At 36.7% G+C, this 16,398-nt stretch overlaps 1 protein-coding gene across 8 annotated transcripts in view; it reads right to left on the bottom strand.

Annotated features, from left to right (window-relative positions):
* The window catches only part of EXOC6 (exocyst complex component 6), a 304,381-nt gene that overhangs the window by 178,799 nt on the left and 109,184 nt on the right, over nucleotides 1-16,398 (bottom strand). Inside the window, exon 2 of one of the 8 annotated variants that reach the window (XM_058697177.1) lies at nucleotides 6,354-6,448. The exons of the other annotated variants lie outside the window; for them this stretch is intronic. Within the exon in view, the coding sequence (XP_058553160.1) occupies nucleotides 6,354-6,355 (2 nt within the window). The 5' untranslated portion in view covers nucleotides 6,356-6,448. The remainder of the gene's footprint in view (nucleotides 1-6,353; nucleotides 6,449-16,398) is intronic. 8 annotated transcript variants of the gene reach the window in all.

Here is a 16,398-nt window from a genome sequence, read left to right as displayed (position 1 = left end):
GGGAGCCCCCACTTAAAACTCTCCTAGACCCTGACTTATGTGCCTCTTCCTGATGTTAATTTTAATGTTTCTTTTGCTGTAACAAACAGCAACTGTGAATATAGAAGCTTTCTAAATTCTGTGAGTCCTCCTTCTAAATTACTGAACTTCAGAGTAGTCTTGGGGACCTCCCAATCTGTGCCCCCCAATCTGTTCCTCATTATTTGAGATTTAGTTCAATTCTCATTTCCTCCAACAGAGCTTCGTCAATCATTTCCATGCCAAGTAATCTCTTCATCTGCAGAATAGGTAAATTTACAGTCCTTTCCACTCATTGTGACATGTAATTATATATTATCCTTTTACTGTAATTTAAGCCTTTCAAATATATGTCCTATATTTTATTTCTTCGTATCATCCAAAAGCTTCCTGAGGGGCAGCCTCCATGTTATAGGATTTTAATGAGTATCTATTAATAATATTAGAGACAGCAATATTGGATAGCTATTATCAAGAATTTGAGCCTTGGGGCACCTGGGTGGCTCATCTGGTTGAGTGTCCAACTTCAGCTCGGGTCATGATCTCGCAGTTTGTGGGTTCGAGCCCCACGTCAGGCTCTGTGCTGTCAGCCTGAGCCTGGAGCTTGCTTCAGATTCTGTCTCCCTCTCTCTCTGCCCTTCCCCCACTCATTCTCTCTCTCCAAGAAATAAACATTAAAAAAAAAAAAAATTGAGCCCTTAAGACCTGAGCTAGAACTAGGCTCTAATCTTGGACATCTTCTCTTTTCTACCTATACTATTCTCTCAATCTCATCCAGATTTGGAGCTTATTATTCCATAAACAAATGGACACCTCCCAAATGTATGATTCTAGCCCCAACCTCTCCCCTAAACTTCAAACTCATATATTTCTCCACCTGGGTATGTGATAAGCACCTCAAATATGTTCAAAATGAATCCCTACCTTCTTCCTCAAAACCTGCTCCTCCCACGGTCTTCCTCCATCTCAGTAAACCTCACTCTTCTAGTTGCTCTGGCAAAAAGCCTTGAAATCACCCCTGACTGTTTGCATTCTCTCACCCTCACTGCCAAAACAATCCAGCAAATCCAACCACATCTCACAACCTTTACTGGTGCCATCATGGACTAAGCCACCATTATGTCTTGCCTAGAATTCTGCCAACTGCTTCTGCAATCAGTCTCCTTGATTTCACCCTTGGTCCCCTTCAGTCTGTTTACAACACAGTAGACAGAATGATGCCATTAAAATATAAATCAGATCCCGTATCTCCCTTCTGCTCAAAACCCTATTTCTCTTATAATAGCCCATAAATCGCTATATAATTTTGCCCCATGTTATCTCACTGACCTCACTTCCTAATACTTACTCTCCACTTTAGTTATTCTGTGCCAGCAACACTGGCCTCCCTGTAGTTCCTGCAACACACCAAGCACATTCCTGTCCTATGCTTTACACACACACTATTTCCTTTACCTGGATCACACTTCTCACATGTGGGATGCCTCCCTTACCCCTTTCAGGGTTTTTTTTTTATCCCCTTCCTGATGAGGCCCTTTCTGGCTACAATATCTACATTATAAACACACACACACAAAATTCCCTTCCCTGCTTTACTTTTTTCTGTTTTCTGAAACAAAGTAGTTTACTTTATCACTGCATCACTCTTACCACTATACTCGAATATATGCTCGATTGCATACTTTTATTTATTTTGTCTTTGCCCACTGGAATGTAAGTTATATGACGGAAGAGCTTTTTGTCTGTTTTGTTCCCCAATGAATGCTCAGCCCTAGAATAAATAATACTTATCACATAGCAGATGATTAATAAATAATTGATGAATAACTCGATGGATAAATGGATGGAGACAGATGGAATCAGAACGGACACTGACTAACTGTTCTATGTCAGAAAAGCCCCTTCTCTAAATCGCAACTTTCTCAACAATAAAATAGGGATGAAAAATAGTAGCTACATCAGAGAGTTATAAGGATTAAATTAGTAAACACATGAAAGATTCTTAGCAGTAACTGACATATGGTAAGTGCTCAATATATACACTGGCTACTAGCATAATATGCACATAAAAAACAACCAAATCCTTATTAAAGAGTGAACTGGCTGTTGAATAGGTACTGCTTGCAATATCAAATATAGCTACCCCATACTAAAGGAGCTGACTACCACTAATACTTGACATCTGCATGGGGCCTTCTGTATTTTTTATATCCAATGTTTTATTTCTTATACAGCACCAGAGAAAATATTGCCTCCTTTTCACAAGTGAGGGAGTAGGCATAGAAATGGCAAATGGTGGGGTGCCTGGGTGACTCAGGTCATGATCTCACAGTCTGTGGGTTCGACAACTATCAGCACAGAACCTGCTTTGGGTCCTTTGTCCTTTGTCCCCTCTTTCTCTGCACCTCCCTTGCTCACTCTCTCTCAAAAAGAAAAAAAAAAAAAAAAAAGAATTGGCAAATGGCTTGCTCATTTGCTAGTTATTAGTAAGGGACTGAGGCAATACTACAATTCCCAGGATACTTTTTTGCTTCCCTTGTGCTTTTCCTATAATTAATACATATAATTAATAAGAATTCTTAAACAAACATTACTCCACAGGAAAAACCACATGCAAGAGAAAGTTAACCTGATATTGGTGTGCTATAAATAAATTTGTATTTCATAACTTTGAACACTTTATTAAAGTAATATATATACTCATTTCTAATTTTTTTTACCTATTTGAATAAAAGTTTGAAATTTATCTGACTCTTAAAATACCAGGTAGTAAACAAACATACCAAAACAACTGTCCTCTCTTTTTTTTTTTTTTTCCTGTTACAGCTGTAGCACTGTACCAAAAATCTAAGAGATATTTTAGGACGACCCTACTACAATGTCTCTCCAAAGAGGATTTGACTCTGTTTGTGAGTGCAAAGGGCAATATTATTACCTCTTTTAAAAATAGTAATAACAGGGGTGCCTGGGTGGCTCAGTCAGTTAAGCATCCGACTCTTGATTTCGGCTTAGGTCATGATCTCGCAGTTCGTGAGTTCGAGCCCTGCATTGGGCTCCACACTGAGAATGTGGAGCCTGTTTGGGGTTCTCTCTCTCTGCCCCTCCCTCCCTCTCTCAAAATAAACAAACTTAAAGCTGCCTTTTAAAAAACAGTAATAACATATAAACAGAAAGAAAAAAAGTTATTTTCCAGAAGTCTATTTTATTCTAGAAAGTTCTTAAAGCCCATCTTCTAGTATATCTTTCTAATTTATTCTCCAGGGTTTTATTTTTTTTTTAATTTTTTTTAATGTTTATTTATTTTTGAGACAGAGAGAGACAGAGCATGAACAGGGCAGGGGCAGAGAGAGAGGGAGACACAGAATCCGAAGCAGGCTCCAGGCTCTGAGCTGTCAGCACAGAGCCCGACGCGGGGCTCGAACTCACGGACCGTGAGATCATGACCTGAGCCGAAGTCAGACGCTTAACCGACCAAGCCACCCAGGCGCCCCTATTCTCCAGGGTTTTAAAAGCAAAACCACTCCCGTCTTATAGTAATTCAGGACACTGCCAGTGCATCTATTATAGCATTACAGGTGAATGACTCTTTCTCTACAAAGTACATCAGAACATACGCAATACCCACCCACCATTAATAGAAAACCAAAGCCTGAAATGGGTGAACTATTTACATTCCATGCCTTCTGCTGTTAGAACTGTAAGCCCCAATAAAGGAAATAAAAATAACATAAAGGAAATCAGTACTGTGAATGATCCACCTATAACTAAGTCTTAGTCTCTCTTGACTGTTACACCACTGATAACCACTTGCTGTTACAGACATAAATACAAGCTGCAGTCCAAGCTGATATAACTACGCATCACCCATAATCTACACCAATGAGATCATCCTGAACAGAATGCACAGGAATAAAGAAGCAGAGATGAGGAAACATTCTAAATCACAGGAATAAAATGCATTTTTTTAAAAGCACTGACGGTGGGGCGCCTGGGTGGCGCAGTCGGTTAAGCGTCCGACTTCAGCCAGGTCACGATCTCGCGGTCCGTAGTTCGAGCCCCGCGTCAGGCTCTGGGCTGATGGCTCGGAGCCTGGAGCCTGTTTCCGATTCTGTGTCTCCCTCTCTCTCTGACCCTCCCCCGTTCATGCTCTGTCTCTCTCTGTCCCAAAAATAAAAATAAAAAACGTTGAAAAAAATAAAAGCACTGACGGTTCAAGCAAGTGCCAGAATCCACAATTCATGATTAGACAGAATTTGGCCTTAAAAACGACCCTAGAAAGTTCCTAGTTCTGACTTTCTTAACTTCGTAGATGCAGCACAAATCTAAAAGCCAAACGCAAGCACTCAAAATGGAATTAATCAATACATGTAGTTGATTTAACCCTCTACCCACTCTGATGAAAAATTATATTCGAAATAACTAGTCTGATAATTTGCTAATAAAGCCAACAATAAATAGCTGGGTGAATAGAGAGAAACAGGAAGGGAGAAAGGGTGGGTATGTATAAGATCCCTGGAAAAAGGAAGAAAGCAGAAACAATACCTCTCCCAAGTATTTCTTGACACCAGAGGCATAGTAGGAATTGTCCATCTTTTCTCTGAAGAAGCCTATGTTTAATTATAGAGATAATTTGGAGAGACGGTGGAGGAAGGATACGGAAAGCAAAAAAAGGTGTGCACTCCCTATCAACAATTCCCCACAGTGACTAAACTGACTAAAGAGGAGTCATATATCTATTGCTTCTGGTTTAATGTGGTAAACATCGAAAAACAGTTAACAACCAAGATTTACTATTAAGTACTTTGCATGCATTACCTCATTATATTCACTACAGCTTTACAACATAGATTCTATTAGCATCCCCATTTACAAATGTAGTTTGGGAAGATTAAGACTTTAGGTCCAAAGTCACACAGTAGTAGAGCCAAGATTTAACCCCAAGTCTACCTGACTCCAAATCAGTGCTCTTAACCATTATGTCATACAGACTCTCCGATCAGAAATGGGTGATAAGCAGCATGAAATGCAGAGAAGTTACGAGCATAGCAACTAACCAGATCACCTTTGAAGATCAACAATTGAGAATGACTCAATAGGGAATCCCTGATGTGCACTGTTGCACCCATCAGGTGAAATCATCCAATGGACAGAAAAAAAGGATGAGAACTGAGGCATAGCTAATTGTTAGGCAGTATTAAATTACAAATGCAATAAAATAAAGAGGAGCAAAATATGAAGTAGAGAAATCTAAGGGCCCCATACTCATCTAACCTTAGGCAGAGACTCTGAAAAGTCTATTTTTTTTGTCTCTAAATGACAATCATTACTCTTTGAAATTTTAATTTGCAGGATAAGAAAGGAAATGCCATGCAGTGCTATTCACTCTTTGAATCCTAAATTGGTTAACAGTTTTATCCATCTAATTATTAATGTGCAGATATATTACTGATCTAACTTTCAAGCAATATATAATTTTAATGAAAATAATTTTTCTTCTTTCAAAATGTCCCTCAGAATGCTATAACGTCTACTGGCAGGCCTAATTCAAATCCTATAAATAAATACACACAGATATATGGCAGAACCAGGAAGAGTGAACATCAAAAAGTTGGTAAATTTTCCACCATCCCACATCCACTAAGCTTGTAAATTAGTGCTCCATATACAGAGGAAACTTGAACAACAAGGATGTGAACTGAGCAGGTACACTTACAAATTTTCTTCAATACAGTATGGTACTGAAAATGTATTTTCTCTTCCTTACAATTTTCTTAATAACATTTTCTTTTCTCTAGCTTACATGATTGCAAGAATGCACTATCTATAAACATATAAAATATGTGTTAATTGACCGTTTATGGTATTAAGGCTTCTGGTCAACAGTAGGTTATTAGTAGTTAAATCTTTGGGGAGTCAAAAGTTATATGCAGATTTCCAACTGCACAGGGGGTCAGTGCCCTTAACCCACACATTGTTCAAGGGTCAAGTGTACATATAATAACTTCAGGGTAAGAGAGTTCAGTCTTCCCTTCCAAAAGCTCAGCACAATAAAATCTTATTTCTACCAAAATATAATGCTAATCAGGCCAAAATGCAATGTAAAATCAATTTTAAAAGAAGAGATGATTTAAAAACTTCATGTGAAGATAAAGATGGACCATGATACACTAAAGATTTTAATTTACATATTTTAATTTTAGCAAGTAGGAATGCATAAAAATAATGTAGGTCTTAAAAAAGCATAGCTTAAAAATACTTTTAAGTACACATTTTCTATCTTCATTATATCTAATCTTCCACACCAAAGCAAAATGTTGAAATATGAGTTATCATACATTATTTGATCATCTGATGTATCAGGTTTATGGCTTTTAAACAAGTAAATCAGCTTTCAGAAATGCCTTCTTGAATTGTATGTACAGGGCTCCACCTAGTGGTAATAAAATAGATACAAGAAAAACCAAAATATCATTAAAATGTTAAAATTGGCTCTTTAAAAATTAATGTTACCAAATAAAATGTCTTAATGGAGGAACTCGGGCTACTTCGAGTTTTTGGACAGATGCTATATTATTTATTAATCATATTCAAGGTTTCTTTTCTTTCCTTTTTTTAAGGAAAACCTCCTTCTTTCTGACAAAACAACATTCTTAAGATATTACGTGAACAAGGGCTTTCTTATTACTGGTAACATACCAGGATATTTTTTGCCAAAAGGCACATAATATCCTCATACCATTTTTGGTACCTTTTTCTTTCACTATATTTTCACTGTAAAAAAAAAAAGCCATCACAGTAATTAAAAAGAATAAAATGCACATGTTTCTCCTACTATTGGAAAGTAGAGAGCTCCCATGAAACAGGAATGGTATAAAGTGAAGAAGCCATTACTCCTAATTTCTATGGAAAATTTTTTTAGCATTCCCAGACGCACAAAATAACCTCTCTTAGGCTTTTCTGATATACTTTAGGAAACATCTTGTTAACAGATGCACAAAATAAATCAAGATAAAACACACATGCTCACACAGTTCAGAGCTATGGTGGCTTGACACTGAGTACAGGTCCCCAGAAAAGAACCTGACATTGCCACTTTTGATGCTTATGCTGCTGAACACAATTTTCACTTTTTGCCTTTTTCCTAAAAAGCAAAAATCTTCTTTGGATTTCTTTCAGTTAGTGGAAATCGGTACTTATTTAGGTCTTTTATAAAAGTGAACTGATGGGGCGCCTGGGTGGCTCAGTCGGTTGAGCGTCCGACTTCAGCTCAGGTCACGATCTCACGGTTCGTGAGCTCTGGGCTGACGGCTCAGAGCCTGGAGCCTGCTTCTGATTCTGTGTCTCCCTCTCTCTCTGCCCCTCCCCCATTCATGCTCTGTCTCTCTCTGTCTCAAAAATAAATAAACATTAAAAAAAAAATTAAAAAAAAAAGTGAACTGATGAAACACAAACTTTCAAAGAGCAGGGATACCTGTATTTATTTGCTGAGAAATGACTTTTTAACTTTTAATAAAATGTTTATATTTTTTAAAAAATTGATAAAATCTCAATATACCCAATCCAATTTCTCTAACCTACCTATGTTTACTGGAGCACCATAGTTCCTTTTCTAGACAAAATAAAAATGGCTTTTCTCTATCTCAGAATCCTGTGTTCTCCAATAGCATGGATATGCTGGTGCACAACCACAAAAGAACAGAGCAAAGCCCTACACAGAATAATGTGAAGATATTCCCCTAAAGTGACTACCATTAAAATATTGGACATTGGCAGACTTTCCTATGAATCTTTGAAAAAATATACATAATTCGACGTAGCAATATAAAATAGAAAGAAAAAAAGCAGTCAATATAAAATTATCATACCTAGTACTCCTCTAACATTTTCCCAACCATTTTATCAAATATATCAAGCATGAATAACAACATTCTCATTAACTTTCCCTGACACCCTGTAATCCAGGAGCAAATAAGAAATGAAATAGCTCCAAGACAGTAACACCTGGATAAAAGACAAAGGAGTATTCTTTCCAACAATACTCAATATTTATTAAGTACTGACTGTAAGCACTAGAAACTGAAAATCAAGTGCAGAAACAACTCTTTAACTTCTATTTATTTGTATATCAGTATCTTTTTAAAAATTCATCTTTCGGAGCACCCGGGTGGCTCAGTCAGTTGAGCTTCCCACTTCGGCTCAGGTCATGATCTCATAGTCTGTGGGTTCGAGCCCCACGTCGGGCTCTGTGGTGACAGCTCAGAGCCTGGAGCCTGCTTCAGATTCTGTGTCTCCCTCTCTCTCTGACCCTCCCCTGTTCATGCTCTGTCTCTGTCTCAAAAATAAATGAACATTAAAAAAAAAATTCATCTTTCATTTATTTGTACCTTTTATTTGTGTAACACAAAAAATTTATTTTCTAATTATTTAGTGTATATTTCATCTTCCAATCTCCTTGAGAACTAAAGGTGTCTTCTATTTCTATATTCAGTTCACAAGTGCCAAAATGATGCAAACTGCAAACCTTAATAAAAAGAACAGGCTCACTAGAGGGCACCCTTCACCAAAAAGTAAAAATCCAAATATTTTCTTTGACTATTGCATCAAAGTATGGTGTGAATCGCATATTCAACCTAATTAACAAATAAAAACTATGAAATCAAAATAACATTTCCTCTTTTTTGAAGCTGCTTTATCCTGATATCTACTGCTTTAATGTAATGGTTAAAAATAGCAGAAATGAACCATAAACAACATAAAAATTCTCTGGCAATTCTAGGCTCATAATAATTTTTGGAGGTCCTAGAAAAGATACCAACATAAACATATCCGAAGTAAAAACAAGAACTTGGGGCACCTGGGTGGCTCAGTCAGTTAAGCATCCAACTCTTTTAATTTTGGCTCAGGTCATGATCTCACTGTTCCTAGGATCAAACCCTGCATTGGGCTCTGTGCTGACAGCAGGGAGTCTGCTTGGGATTCTCTCTCTCCTCTCTCTTTGCCCCCCCTCGCCTCCGTCCTCGCTCATGAACACGCTTACACACTCTAACACGCTTACACACTCTCACTCTCTTAAAATAAACATTTTTAAATAAAAAGTAACAGTAAAAACAAGACCTTTACTAAAATGTACAATATATTAAAAATGAAAGCCAGATGTATTTAATTTGAACTTTGGAAGAAAGCATTCAGAACTCTGCATTTAAAAAATAAATATATACTAACTAGTATTAATTTGATTTTTATAATGTGTTTTTCAAAAGACAAAAAAAAATTGCCAAGTAAGTGTAATTCGTAAGTAGTATGGAGGAAAACAGAAACATGGTTACCCTGATATAAGGCTGATCCAAATTGACATTGATCCTGACCATACAATCCACTGCTGTACAGACAAAGTCACAGCTTTGCAGAAAAACAGTAAGTTGAGAAAAACAATTCTGTGTCCACTCAAAAACAGAATGTAAGTAACAGAAATAAATAAATAAATAAATAAATAAATAAATAAATAAATAAAAATAAGCTTTTACCTTTGTATTAGTGTTCTGCAATCTACAAAGCCATTTTGCACAGTACATCATTGCATTTGATTCCAAGAACCCTTGGGAAGTAGACAGGGTTTTATCTCTATCTCACAGATGAAGGAACTGAAATTTTGAGAAGTTAAAGGATTTGCTCAACACCATGTCCCTACTTTTTAGGCCAGAGCCAGGTATACAACCCAAGTCTTGGACTTATAAGAAGTGTTGGAAACTATTGCACAAAAAAGGTAAAAGCAGCTCACTGCACACAAATCACCATCCAATTACTGAAATTATTTACCTTAAATCTGTCAGTTAAATATTCATCGCTCATTCCCAGAGTACCTTTCTTATTATCAATCATGACAATGCCTCTATTAACTTAGTCTGTCAAAATTAAGCTCCTTTATAATAAGGTTGGCCATACCCAGGCATCAACAATACATACACACACTCTCACAAACCACACAAAAACTAGTAGCCTGCCTTCACATTCAGACATGAAAGCAAAAAAACACACTGTTGTACACAGATTCTATTAGGCCTGGTCTACCAAACTGAAAAGAACCAGCCCTTCTAGTAAGACAGGCCTAAAAGCAAACCCGATTTATGTTCTTTTTACCATAGGAATGAATGAAAGTATAGGAATGAAAGGGGTAGGTAGGCAATGTTGGTGGTATTTTGTTTTTTCCATCATTTAAAACTGAAAAAAGGTATGGAGAAGATATAAGGTCAGGGATTTTGCTTGCATCAAGCAGCCCCTTAAAGTTACCAGAGCCCTGTATCTATCTGGGAGCTGCAGAGGAATAAGCGACCTACATCACTTTTTTTGTGAGTTAATTTCAGTATCTGAGCCTCCTCTGACCTAGCACAAGTTTAAAATACAGTACCTTCCCTCCCTGAGTACAGCCCTGGTCATATTCCTTAGTGTTCCAAATCTTAATGTAAACCTTTCCATTTACTTTTAAGTTAAAATTTAATACAGCTTTTACACTACATCTTTAATTATCTGATATTCTAAATTAGAAGGCAAAACATAATGATTAAGAGTACAGATAGGCTCTGGGGTAGGCGCCTGGGTGCCTCAGTTGGTTAAGCGTCCAACTCTAGATTTCAGCTTAGGTCATGATCGCACAGTTTGTGTGCTCGAGCCCCACATTCGGCTCCATGCTGGCAGTGTGGAGCCTGCTTGGGATTCTCTTTCTTTCCCTCTCTCAGACCCTCCCAGCTTTCTCTCTCTATCTCAAAGTAAATAAAGTTAAAAAAAAAAAAAAAGTATAGATAGGCTCAGAGGCCAAATGGCCTATGTTCACATCAAGCTCCACCACTTACTATGTGCCTGGAGCTAATGACCTAATCTATCTCTACCCCAATTTCTTTATTTATAGAATAGGTATGTAATAATGGTACCTCATTTGCTTTTTGTGAAGATTAAATAATACATTTAAGTGTTTAAAAAACAGGCACACAGTAAATGTTCAATAGATGTTAGCTATTACCTATTATCTACATGATTACTTTTGCTTTGGGAACAAAGAACCTAAAAAATTATTTTAGAATTAATATCATTGTTTATAGAATTTGATAAAAACAAGAACCACTCTAAAGGTACAATAATAAGGAAATAATTAAACAGGATGAAAATTTTATACAATGCAATTGGAACCTCATTTAACAAATATTTAATACTCAAAATTTAACATGTTGAATAGCAGAAATCCTTTCAATAAACATTCAACAAATAAAAAATATTTGTCATTTCTAATCTAAGAATTAACTAGAATTAATGTCAATTGTGATTGTTCTTCCGTAGTAGGAAACAAGTGTTTTTTTCACCTCTCTATTCTTCTATATTTAAGTTTTCTATAAAACAAAAAGGGGTTTGCTTTTCATTAATTCAGTTCAAAAAGTATTTATTGAAAGTCTGCTGTACCCAAGGCATTATACTATGTAACATGGTCGAAACTAATCAGGTATGTGTTGACAATCATAGGCCTCAGGGACAATTTCATTAGACCTGCATTTAAGATGTTTGTTTAAAATATACATACTAAAACATATATTCACAAACAACTAAATAACATTGTACAGCATTTAAAAAGTCCATGGCGTAAGAATTCAGACACAAGAAAAAAATACATATATATATATATATATATATATGAATATACAAATATATCCACCTAGAATGCTGTGTTCTTTTTTTTTTTTTTTTTTTTTTTTTAAATTTTTTTTTCAACGTTTTTTATTTATTTTTGGGACAGAGAGAGACAGAGCATGAACGGGGGAGGGGCAGAGAGAGAGGGAGACACAGAATCGGAAACAGGCTCCAGGCTCTGAGCTGTCAGCCCAGAGCCTGACGCGGGGCTCGAACTCACGGACCGCGAGATCGTGACCTGGCTGAAGTCGGACGCTTAACCGACTGCGCCACCCAGGCGCCCCTAGAATGCTGTGTTCTAAGATGCAAAGATTTCATGGAGGAGGTTAGACCTAAAATGAGAATTGAACGATAGGTAATATGTGAGTAGGTGGAGAAATAAAGACGGGGTAATCAATCATGGTAAACATAGGCAGAAAAGAACATGGCACTGTGAAAAAGGCAAACAGTTTAACTAATTTGAAGGATGTACTAAGTAGTAGGAATTCTTTTTTTTTTTAATTTTTTTAAATGTTTATTTATTTTTGAGAGACACACACAGTGTGAGCAGGGGAGGGCAGAGAGAGAGGGAGACACAGAATCTGAAGCAGGCTCCAGGCTCTGAGCTGTCAGCACAGAGCTCGACGTGGGGCTTGAACTCATGAACCACGAGATCATGACCTCAGCCAAAGTGGGAGGATTAACCGACTGAGGCACCCAGACACCCCTAAGTAGTGGGAATTCTATTATAACTCTTAGATCAGTTAATCTTTATTTGGACAGTGGCCTGGGAGTGACCAGATCCTCCTCTATGATTTTGATAAAAGTTGGATCTTCTCCCCAAAAAAGTTCGCAAACACAACTGTAATAGACACTTTCTCTCCGAGAACTGATGACCAACTACAAAGTTGGAAAAGCAATATAGCGTCTTCCATTCACAGGTACATTGCCCCAGAGGGGTACAACTGATCCAAACTGGTTCAATCAGATACACTCTTTCATGAATTCTGAATTGGGAATTCAAAGACAGTCAGCTATATGTACCAACTGACACATGGAAGCTGTAGGTGGTCATCCCCCACTAACTGCAGAGAGGAGAGAAAGCTCCACTTCAGAGGAAAATGAAGACAGAGAGAAGCAGGAAGGAGAAAGAAACAGTCTTCTACCTCTTTGTCTTTTAAGAAGCATGTCTGTCTTAAGAATTTTGTGAGATACCCAGAAAGCTTTCATTCTTTTTTTTCCAGATTTCCTCAAGCTAACTCAATTTGGTTTGGTACCTACAACAACGACAAATCCCTAAGACGCCTATCCTTGCACACATTTCACACATACACAAGCATTTCTTAAAATTATAAGGGGTTTAAAAACCCCCTCATCTGACCCACACACTAGAGTACATCTTCCCAACTGAATAGGTTATAGGCATATATAATGATCATCTCTCAATCTAACTTTCTGGTTGTGCCATGACATAAAAAACGTGGGAAGCATTACCACAAAATAATCCATAAATAAGGGTCCCATAAAGGCATAGGTTAAGTTAATAGACACCTGAGGAAATGAACATGTCACATGTCAAACGGGGTGGGGGGAGGAGGAGGAAGAGAAAGAGGGGTAGGAGGAAGAGGAGGAGGAGGTGAGGGAAGAGAAGGTGGAAGAGGAGGATCAGCAGCTGCCACCACCATGTAGCTTTTACACAGTACTTTTAATTTTTCCAAAACATCCACAACACTGTACAGCTAAGTAAAGAATTTGGGATATGCTAAGTATCTTAAAATACCACTGTCAGGTAGCTAAACCAAGTAGGTATCCTGAATATCCAAAGCAAGTGAGTTTCTAGCAACTCCAGAAGAAAAAAAAAAAAAAGTATAAACACAGAATCCAATTCCTTGCATCACAGAATACTGAAAAAGATTTCTTATTTACAAAATATTCACCTTCTGTGTTATTTTCCCATGAAACATTTCATCTAGTTTGCCACATGCATTCTTAGAATGCTTTACAAAATAATGCTCAGGTGCTTCCTCTTAATTCAACTGGAGACATTCAATTGATATTCTGTCAAACAATTTTTTAAATGACAAAGTTGACAGACCATAACTTTTTTAAAAAAGGATACAACCATATCTTAAAGGATTATACAACCTGTCAAAGCATCAAGATCAGGCAAAGGCAAAAAATACAGGATGATGTTCCCTCTATTTCTGATTTTGAATTTTATTTGCCTTGTTTCCCTCCATATGCAATTTCTGTGACTGGTTCTCACTAACAGTATCCTGTTCCCATGCATAGGCAAGAGCCTAGTACAGTCCGTTAGTTAACATTACTTCTTATAACTAGGGTCAGCATTCTATAACATTGACAGTAACGCTTACTGTTAATTCTGGGTAACAACAAAGTGCAATGCTAATCGCTAATGGACATCCTCTAGAGTGCAACCTAAATTGATAATCGGCTAACACAGATTTGCAATAGACTTCCTCCTTCCTGTTTTTACACTCCTGACCAGAGATGTCTCTTCCTGTTGACTTGTGTTACTTGGTAAAATGCAAAAGATGAGAAATGGAAACACCCAATACATACAAAATTGTATTTGTCCTCTAGGATTACAAATTGAAATGCTAAATAAATTTTAACTGAAAATGCTTAAAGCAGATTAATGACTGCAGATGTAGACTGCTTTCTTAGACTTTGGAAAGTCAAACAAAATATGTTAAACTGTCTAAAGCAGATCTAATGTGATGTCTGCCTAATAGCTTAAAAGATAATCTATATACTGGAGAGTACTATGCTAAGTGAAGTCAGAGAAAGACAAATACCACATGATTTCACTTATATGTGGAATCTAAAAAACAAATGAATAAACAAACAAAAAGCAGAATCAAATCTATACTTTTATACATATACAGAACAAACTGAGAGTTGCCAGAGGGGAAGGGGGGAAGGAGGAGGGGCAAAATGGGTAAAGGAGAGTAGGAGATACAGGCTGCCAGTTATGGAATGAATGAGTCATGGGAATGAAAGGTACAACATAGGGAATACAGTCAATGGTACTGTAATAGCATTGTATGGTGACAGATGGTAGCTACCCTTGTAAACATAGCATAAGCATAGAAATGTTGACTCGGATGCTGCACACATTAAACTAATATGTCAACTATACTCAAATAATGATAATGACAAAAAACTTTTTAAATTAAAAAATAGGTAGAATCACTGGGAACCCCCTGAAAAAGGAGCAATGAGGTGAAGGTAGCCCCACCAAATAAAACAATAAAGTCTCTATAATTGGAAGTATGAATAGACATACAGACAATGAACAGAATGAAGAATCAAGAGAAAGACCCACCACATATGAAAATTCAATAAATGATAATGGCAGCATCTCAAATCAAGGTGAAAAAAATATGTTTTTTAAATAAAAAAATGTTAGGATAGTTGGACTGCCATACAAAAAAAAAATTTTTTTTAAGTAAAACCAGGGCACCTGGCTGGCTCAGTTGGAAGAGCGCAAGACTCGTGATCTCAAGGTCATGAGTTTGAGCCCCATGCTGGGTGTAGAGATTACTTAAATAAATAAATAAACTTAAAAAAAAAAAAAAGATAAAACCTGGAGCCATTCATTATACCATACCCAAAGAAAATTAAAAAAAAAAAAAAAAAAAAAAAAAACAACCAGAAATGTAAAGGTAAAAAATAAACCATACAAATACCAAAAGAAAACATAGGTAGATTTCTCTATAACCTGGTACTATGGAAAACTCACCTATGGCTCAAAATCTAGAATAAAAAGATTGATAAATTTCATTTTCATAAAAATTAAAACCTTTGACATGGCAAAAAAAAAAAGGCAAGCATAGTAAAAAACAAAATGAAAAAAAATATTTCCAATAATGGCAAAAAAAATTGTGAAAAATTTTGAAGTGGATGAAAAGGATTACTCTTACACATTTTCTGTGCTTTTCACTGTCTGGCCTATTTTACATCTCTATACATTGTGGAACTGATAGTAAAGCAAGTTATTCTTGTTCATGGAAATGCAAAACATTTCAGCCTATGGAATGCAAGTAATTACTGCCCTGCAGATAGTCACCACTTATGTCTCTATTTATAAATCTATTTCAGCATTCCCAAATGCCTGTACTGTTTTCTGCCATTGTTTTTGAAACCATTGTTAATGCCTTATTAGATCCCTCAATAATTAACAAGTTAAATAAAACCTTTGACATGTATTAATTTTATATCTGTATGAGAGTCATGATTTTATCTTTTTTGAAAACTCTCTTTTAAGTTTTGGAAGTTTCACCAAAGTGCCCAGTGGATTCGCCTGACACAGTCAGGAAACTGGACTGCCAGAGAATTGTACCTCACGAGCTGCCTAAGCTTAGGCACCTCTTTTCTTGGATCCCAGAAGTAAAACCCAAGTGGAAATACACATTTAACTTTGCTGACTCTTACTTCTCTGCTTGTTGTTACCGCTTCTTCTCCACAGATTGTATGTTTTGGTTTGATTTTTAATTACTGCGTGGCCAATACATTATTACCCTAAGTGCTAACAATGACTAAGAATTTGGTTTCATGGCTTAACCATTTATTTGGTGATCCCAAACATGGATGACAGAGATCTCTTGGGTAAAAGATAAAAGACACACTCTGGCTTGATAATCTTTTTTTGTCTATTTAGAATTTTATGCCCACCAAGAATAAGTTTTTGGTATCTGGACCAGT

Source organism: Neofelis nebulosa, chromosome 13 (genome assembly GCF_028018385.1).
Source record: "Neofelis nebulosa isolate mNeoNeb1 chromosome 13, mNeoNeb1.pri, whole genome shotgun sequence".
NCBI lineage: Eukaryota > Metazoa > Chordata > Mammalia > Carnivora > Felidae > Neofelis > Neofelis nebulosa.
The sequence above is the reverse complement of the archived record's forward strand: the minus strand, read 5'-3'. Positions and strand labels throughout refer to the sequence as shown.